Source organism: Lycium ferocissimum, chromosome 11 (genome assembly GCF_029784015.1).
Source record: "Lycium ferocissimum isolate CSIRO_LF1 chromosome 11, AGI_CSIRO_Lferr_CH_V1, whole genome shotgun sequence".
NCBI lineage: Eukaryota > Viridiplantae > Streptophyta > Magnoliopsida > Solanales > Solanaceae > Lycium > Lycium ferocissimum.
In genome coordinates this window covers 50,774,855-50,783,603 of record NC_081352.1, presented here as the reverse complement: position 1 = coordinate 50,783,603, position 8,749 = coordinate 50,774,855, and the positions used below count along the sequence as shown (strand labels likewise).

The 8,749-nt window shown below is 33.7% G+C and overlaps 2 protein-coding genes across 2 annotated transcripts; both read right to left on the bottom strand.

Annotated features, from left to right (window-relative positions):
- Nucleotides 1-213: 213 nt before the first annotated feature.
- On the bottom strand, nt 214-588 carry LOC132038449 (uncharacterized). The gene has a single exon (XM_059429118.1). The coding sequence runs from the start codon at nt 586-588 to the stop codon at nt 214-216; it is 375 nt and encodes a 124-aa protein (XP_059285101.1).
- A 4,845-nt stretch (nt 589-5,433) lies between these two features.
- Nucleotides 5,434-6,369, bottom strand: LOC132038447 (protein TRACHEARY ELEMENT DIFFERENTIATION-RELATED 7-like). The gene has a single exon (XM_059429117.1). It carries the CDS (start codon nt 6,367-6,369, stop codon nt 5,434-5,436), a length of 936 nt encoding a protein of 311 aa, XP_059285100.1.
- Between the last annotated feature and the right edge of the window lie 2,380 nt (nt 6,370-8,749).

Here is an 8,749-nt window from a genome sequence, read left to right as displayed (position 1 = left end):
TGAAACAAAATTTTTTCTGTTATGACATGTAGTGAAATGTTCCTTTTTTTTATCTTTAGGGGTGAGATCTCATCTTGCCCTAATATTACTGGGCGAGATGAATTTTATGTTGAGAACATCTCATTTAGTGAGCTCCTTACCTTCTTATGATATAACATTCTGCCAAGCAAAATTACTAGGACTAATCAAGAAATGAGAGATAGGTTCACGTCCTCAAATGTCAAGGTTCAGAACAAGAGCCGCGCAAAAGGCAGGTGCTTTGTCCATATAAAAAGTTGACCACATCTCATTAACTCTGTTCTTGAACTCAAATGGGGAGTTGTATTGCGCGACTCTGTAAATCGTAGTATTATCTGCGCTCTTGCTTTTGTCAATGGCTGCTGCCCATTTAGTGCCAGCAATACTGGCATTCAGGGCAGCAGCTTCTTTGGGAATATCGTCATCAGCTGCAAATCCGCTGAGTTGCCTGACCGCGACATAAGTTTTGTCCCATTTTTGGATGTGAAGGCCTTTAGCTGGAGGATGATTTGGCTGGTTCTTCTTTGGTACAAGAGATGAGGCATGGTATTTGGTGATATCGATTACCATACCGAAATGTTTTTATGTCGCGTTTTTGTATTGGCTGATACAGATCTTTGATACATTTTAGGTATTCATTTATAAAAAAATATACCGAACAAGAGCACATATAGTTACATATACACTATATATGTAAGTATTAAAATACTAACAACTATATAATAGTGGCAAAATTAATTTTTTAGATGTTGAATTTTGACTAATTAAACCATTGAAATAATTTTTTCTAAATTAATAAACGCGCTTTGAATATTTTACATGTAAGGTGTTAGCTCTGACATTTATAATTCTCTATTATATGTTATTATTTTATGAGTATATCTAAGTCGAAATCGAACAAATCATGATTATTGAGCGAAAATACCGAAATCAACTTCAAAATACCAAACCATACCGAATTAGTTTGGTGCGGTAATGCTATAGTATTTTTAAAATCCGAAAATTGAAATTACCATACCGAAATTTTTAATACCGTACCGTATCGTACCATGCCCACCCTTAATAGAAGCTCACAACAAATGAGGAAGCACAGAAAGGTCCATCACTTGGCTTCACTTGAGTGATAACTGGTGCCGTCATCTTTTATTTTCTCACGGTAATTGTTCTTCCCTTGAATGTACTGGAATAGCCTGCCAAGACAAACTTTACAAACCACCTTTGATACTTTTTGGGAAAATAGATACACTTAGCATTTTATGAAGATTTAACAACTATAACTCCGCTTCCATCCCAAGCAAGTCTCAGTCGGCCTAGCTATTTGAAGCCTCACTGACCATGTCTACATGTCACCTTTTAAGCTCAAATGAGGAGTAATAAAGTACTAGAAGTTCTGCGACTGACATATCAATTTCAAATAGAACTAAAAGACGGGAAAAAGTAAGATCAAAAGTAAATGTACTAGCGTGACTAAAACATAATCAATTACCAATATAAATGTGTCACACATATAAATTCGTTTCTGTTATGAAAATATTAATGTGTGGATGTCTATTACTCCTCTACATATAACTCTCACTACTTCAAGCATAACTGTGGTAGTAAGTGAATTCCCATTACTTTATGATCGCTACTCCCAAACTTTATTTCTATAATCTCCAAATAGTTACTACCTATGTTTATGACACACCCTTTGGTGTTCTCAATGTATTTTTATAAATAGCTGGGTTGTATGTAATAGTTGGTGACTTGAACACATTTTGGATGAATAAGAAATCTCTTCTCTTATCTCTCTATTTCCATTGTTTACATCCTTTACTATTATTAGTCTTTTAGCTTAATTTTACAACAGTTTCTTCTATTGTGCTCTTTTTTTTTTTCTTTCTTCAAGTGGTAGATTCAAAGAGACTATATCATTCCAGACAAACAAATACATGTAACTATATATTATATAATTGTAAACTGATTTCTGGCAAGTATATGTCCTGAGTCAGTTTTATTAACTTAAATTAAATGGTTATCATTCATGCTACTTAATAAATGACATCCTAACAATGACATAATATATTCTCTTGTTTTTCTGTTAATAGTCGGTTAATTCTAATTAAGGGAGATTTAAGCAAAACAAAGAGCATCATTCAAGGTGTGATCTAGTGGTCAATAAAGTAAATTGAAAATCATAAATCTAAGGTCTCTCGTCCAAATCTTAGCAGAAGCAAAAACATCAAGTGATTTCTTTCTAACTGTCTGAATCTTGATAGACAGAGTGGAAGGTAGCAAAGAAAATTAATCAACATGCAGACACTACTAAAAAATCTCTATTTTTCCACTAAAATTTTCTTAAGTGGCTAATTCCTACAGATATTTTGATTGAATTAGTGGGAAAATAAAAATTAGTAGTGTTTTCATAGGGAAAAATTAGGAAGTTTCATGTCGTTTCAATGGGATCCGGGGTCCACTGTCCCGTCTGGGGCATTCTACCCCACTTTTTTTTTTCCTGGGTGCCACATCGGATCGGGTCTGGGTTTGGCTCTGATATGATGTCAAATTAGGTATTGAGCCTAACCAGAGGCGGACCCATGTATCAATTTTTGGTGTTCGAGCACCCATTAACCACTGATCACTGCATACCCATGTAGACATATAGAAAATATTGAATTTTTGATATAAAATAATAAATAGCACCTAATAATCAATAAAAGACCTTGGTGCTTTGGTTGAAAGGTGGTATTAGGCTAAGCCATGGAGGAGTAGAGTTCGAATCCTACTCAAAGCAATATATTTTTTGTTATTTTAAGGTGAGCACCTAGGACCATTGAATCCTAAGTCCGTCACTGAGCCTAACTCACACCCAAAAGCTAGCTCAAAGGGAGGAGAATTGTCCAAGCCTTATAAAGAGTCCACGGTTCTCGTCCGCCACCGATATAGTATATTTTCTTTGCGGTGAGAAAATCACATTTTATAACACAAATTTCCCACTGATTCGAGATGAAAAAGTCTTTATACTAGTAGTGAGACAAGCTGCCCCGATTATTCAAAAAAGAATGGAAAAACAGAGAAACAAATAAATTAAATGCAAAAGGTCAGTGGGAGATGAATATATGTATGAATAATAAACCTGATGAAACCAGTTCTGGTGGTGGAATTAAGGGAGATATCATCAATAGGAGCAGTAGATATCCACATGGCTGAATTATAAATTTATAACTACGAATTTCATACTCTTTCCCTGATTCAATCAACTCAAATTTTGGACGCTCAATTCTTTTGCAAGCTGGAGGATAGAACCCACTGCATAATTTAGAAACAAGGATCAAAATGCAACACAGTTTCACCAACAAATTCATACTAACACCCAGCCCCATCATCTTTTTTTCTTCTTCTTCTTTTTGTTGTTTTAATTTGCCACTGAAGAAGTGACGTGTGTCCACTATTTATTGAAGAAATTTTGGGTGTTTACTAATGTAAAAAAATCCATATCAGATTAAAGATCTTTTCCTAGTTAAAAAGATGGAAAAGTTTCATAAAGATAATTATATCAATGAAACTATTTTACCGAATACCTACAACTTTTTTCAATCAAAGACGTAACATAGAAGTTTTCAAGTTTCAACAAAAATATTCATCCTCTTTTTTGAATTCCATAAAAATAAATATGTAACAAAAGTTTATTTATAATTTTAGTTTTGTTTTTTCAATAACTAGTTTAGTGTAGGTGCTTTGTCGTGAATTCTACGTCAGTTAATAAAATAGCATATAAAAATATAAAATAAAACTAAATTACGTGTTCTCATATGTCATATCAATGAGTACACTATTTTTTAAAATCACATTAATATTACTATTAAACAATATGTTTGAATTATTAGATAAAAGTAAATTAAAAAAGTATAAGCATGAAAGATATTAGACATCAATTAGTTTTGGCAAAGGTTCCAAGAGATTTTCTCGGAAAAAAGCCAGTATCTTACCATTCTGAAAATAGCTTCTGCTATTATGCCAAAGCACATTTTTTAAAAGTTTGACCAAACATCTTAATTCTCCAAAATAAGCATTTAAGGAAAAAAAAAAAAAAACTTGTAACTTCCCAGAAGGATGGTCAAAGAGACTATTAGGATCGATTAGCGAATGAAATAAGTGTTTCCAACAATAATAATAGAAAATCAAAAAGGCAAGTCCAATATAAGCCTGAAAGAAGTAAAATCTTCAAAACATCTAATTCGATTAATAAAGATGAATAATTTTAAGATATTTTTGTTTCAACTCCTCCCCAGGTCACAACAAAGGCGAAAATACAAAATAATTTTATAGCTTAACAAAGAAAATGGTTTCTTAAAAAGAAATCAAAACAGTAAAGCTAGGTTCTCAAAAGCTAACAAAATTATTTTTTTTAAGAAAAATTAATACACACAAATGTTTCTGAAAGTATTGTTTTCTATTACTAATCCGAATTTATTTTTTTTCAGAATTATTCTAAGCCATTTAAAACTATTTTTTAAGACTAAATCAGAGTTGATCCCAATTAAAAACTATAAGTTAATTCAAATACATACACAAATAAAAAAGGATTCATAAACCAAAAAGTAATGCGTAAATAGCAATTTTAGTTTTTGAGTAAATGTGTAATTATTCTTGTATCATTTCACTTAACATATCAAACCTTCAATAAGATTAAACGTATGATCTTGATCCTTGAGACTATTCAAATACTTGCTGATTCCTTTTCTATCCTATTGTTTAAATCAGCTTCCCTGTACTGCTCTACTAAATTTTCTATCTTTCTTATATCCTGATGTGTTACTGCATATGTTTTCATAATTGTTGTGTTTCTGCATTACTTGAGCCGATGGTCTATCGGAAACGATCTCTCTACTTGCCAAGGTAGGGGTAAGGTCTGCGTATACTCTACTCTCCTCATACCAATTGCGGGATTGCACTGGGCATGTTATTGTTGTTGACTCATTTGGTTATTTAGTAGTATTACGTTATAGTAGTAGCATGTTATTCCAATTGCTAAACTGTCATACTTTCTTTATAAGGTTTCGGGTTGAGTTAGGCGCTTTGAATTGCTGACTGACTTAGGGTCATATTGGGAGTTGTCTGAAACTGAGTTAGTGAATAAGATGGAAAAATCAGAATCGGATTATAGTTGTTAAAGTTTCTTAGTAAAGCAGTTCATAACAACGAGAAGGGTTGCATTACATACACAAAGGCTAGAAATACATTAACATTCACCAGAGGTAGAAAAAACATTTGAAGAAATCGTGTATTGGTAATTTAACAAATACACACTTGTTCTGCACACTCTTGTTGTGACGTCCATGTTACATTTTGTCTCTCATCTTTAATGTGATGATTATTATTGTGTCATTGATACCAAGAACGATAATGAACAGAAATAGTCTTTTGCAAATTTTATCATCCTTTGTGGTCGTGGTGTTGATGATTGGAACTAGAAGATGATGCCATTGTGCTTGTAGCCTCAAGATTTTCGCCTCCCAAATTGCCTAGTGAACCCTTCTCCAATTTCTCCCTTTTCACAATTTCTTCATCGATATGTATATCTTCATCAATTGTCAAAATGACAGCTTTTGTTCCATCTGGACGCGTTACGACATCTTCATGGACCTTCATGTGTTCATCCACTTTCACGATATCAGTTTCCTGAGAAGTTTTCTTCTTTCTCTTCTTAAGGAAGCAGCAGAGAGCAACTGAGAGAAACGCCAGAAAGAATAGACCACCAAGCGAGACGAATATAATGATGATGGTATGAGAATGATGTCCTGGTGGAGATGGAGGCGGAGTTGGAACAGCGTGTGGTGGTGGTGGAGGATAGAAGGGACGAGGTGGTGGACTAGGATAATGATGTGGTGGCGATGGTGTAACCGGAGGACGTGACGGTGCTGGTGGTGTAACCGGTGGACGTGGAGGTGCAGGTGGTGTAACCGGTGGACGTGGTGGTGACGGTGTAACTGGTGGATGTGGGGGTGCCACTTTTGGTGGTGATGGAGTAACGGGTGGATGTGGGGGTGCCACTTTTGGTGGTGATGGTGTAACCGGTGGACGTGGTGGGGCCACTTTTGGAGGTGATGGTGTAACCGGTGGACGTGGTGGGGCCACTTTTGGAGGTGATGGTGTAACCGGTGGATGTGGTGGTGATGGTGTAACTGGTGGACGTGGTGGTGCTACTTGTGGTGGTGATGGTGTAACGGGTGGACGTGGTGGGGCCACATTTGGAGGGGAAGGGGGTGTATTAGGTTGGTGGGGTGGTGACACACTTGGTGGAGGAAATGGAGAGTTATGAGGTGGGAATGGAGGGAAGTAGGGGAAGTTGAAATTTTGAATATTAGCCATTGTAATGGATGTTTATTTGCTTGCTAAAAGCTTGTACTGAGTAAGCTGTGTGTATGATGACGCTTATTGTTAGTTTCGAGTTGAGTATATATATATTAGGTGTTAGTATGATAATACTTGTAAGGTTCTTATAACTTGACTCCTAGGCTAAGTTTTGCCTAGTTGTCATTGATTGTATTCGAAAACACTCATCTATTCATGTTTCTCGGCAGATCATGTTCATCACAGGTTCAAACAATAATCATACCTCTGAACTTAAACACAATGTTCTGTTATGTCATGTAATAAAATATTCCCCCCTTTATATCTTGCCTGTGAAATGAGAGCTCCTATTTCCAAAACCTATTGTGCATTTCCTAATATTAGAAAGGCGAGATGTAATTTTATGTTGAGTACTTGCAACATGAAGTGTTTTTATAAGTTGGTTAATGATTTGGTGTGTGTATATCCTATCATATCATTATAAAAGTGAAAAACTTCAAATATTAAAGTTGGATTACCAAAATGTTCATCAAAAGTTGAACGACGATTCTACCCTCTAGTTTGATAATATTCCTTTAACATTTTTGTATAAAAATGTAACTATACATTATAATAAATAACAAAGATAAAATTGATCACACTCATTTTATGTACATATTTGAGACATTTACTCTTAATTATTATAATCTTACGTTTATCTTTCATCCTACTTCATTACTGGTGCAAATTTTTTAAGTTGGGTCATTATTACTCAATTGTGAATCATAAATATTAGCAAGTCTCTTTCGCTACCCAATATGAATATACGAATAGATTAATAGCACATATAATGTATTTGCCGTAAATTATGTTTACGCATCAATTTGAAAGGATTTAATCATAATCTGAATCTTTTACCCTCCTAAGCTAAAGAGTCTCATGCGTTCAATAAGCATTTAATTTGTCATGTCATTATGATCCATTAAGAAATTAAGCCATCAGCTACAAGATAAAATTGCTAAATAATTATATGACAAATAAGACTAATCAAAACATTGTGTACCGTGCATATTGCAATTACTTCCAACTAGAAGATTAACAAATTGTAACGCTTATATACGAATTAGAATAGTTCACATTAATTATCTCTTAATCATCATGCCAAAGTCAGGTTCAATGAATCTTTAGCAAAATATGCGGAACAAAAGATGTGTATATTAGGGTTTTTGAGATAGCAAAGAACGTGAATGGATTGGGGAATTATGCTCGGTGCTCTCAATTCTCAAGTTTGTACTCACCTCATGGATATATTCTCTAAATAAATCTATACGATGTAAGGTTTTACTTATTTTTCCCAGTGACTGAAAATTCATAGTTAGCAACTTGCAGGGTAGTAATGATATAAATCGTATTTACTTATTACTTATTAGTTGGAAGTCGCCAGTAAAGTAATGCCTGACTTTTTCCTGTTGAAGCTTTCATGATAGAGTGGCTGAAGAATCGAACAAGTGACTCATGAACAAGCACTTTATGTCTTCACCCAATATCAAATCCAAACCTATCGACTCCAGATTCTTTTCTGTGTACTTCATAATTTTCATTTGGTACTAAGTTATTGTTTTCATTGAAAAAATTGATAGTGCCAGCTAGCTATATATTCCCCAGAGCAACTCATTTATTTGAGATTTTTTTTTTTTAACTAAGAGAAGCTTGTATTATTTTCTTCTTAATCGTTAATTTTCTGAAACTTCTACAGTGTGAAATTCTCAAGGTGAATATATTTGGCTATTTTCATCCCTAATTGGTGCTAAATCAGCCAACTTTACATTTTTAAACTATTAAGTTTGATGTAGAAATAAGTCTTGCCTCATGTATTAATGCAAAATACATTTTATTTTTGACCTCTTAAACTAATTAATAGAACTCTCTAATTAGAGATCAGAAAATGTAATACTCTACAAACCTCTTTATTATGGTTTCTTCATTTTTAAGAGGATAAATATCTTAATTTTACAGGAATTTTCAATTTTCATACTCTCTCCGTTTCAATTTATGTGAACCTATTTGACTGGAGCACGAAGTTTAACAAAAAAAAAAAAACTTATAAACTTGTGGTGTAAAATGAGGCACATATATTTTGTAAATTACTGCATAAAGGTAAATCGTTTCCATATATATGAAAAAAGGCTCATTCTTTTTGGCACGGACTAAAAATAAAATAGGTCCACATAAATTGAAACATAGGGAGTATGTTTTTTATTTAATACCAACTCAAATACAACTATTAATATTTTTTGTAAGTTTTAAAATTTTTGTATTTATTGATAAGGGATCAACGCGCAACGCGCGTATCCAGAACTAGTATGAATAAAATCAACCCGGTAGACAAATATTTATGTAATAAATGTTGACTATCCAC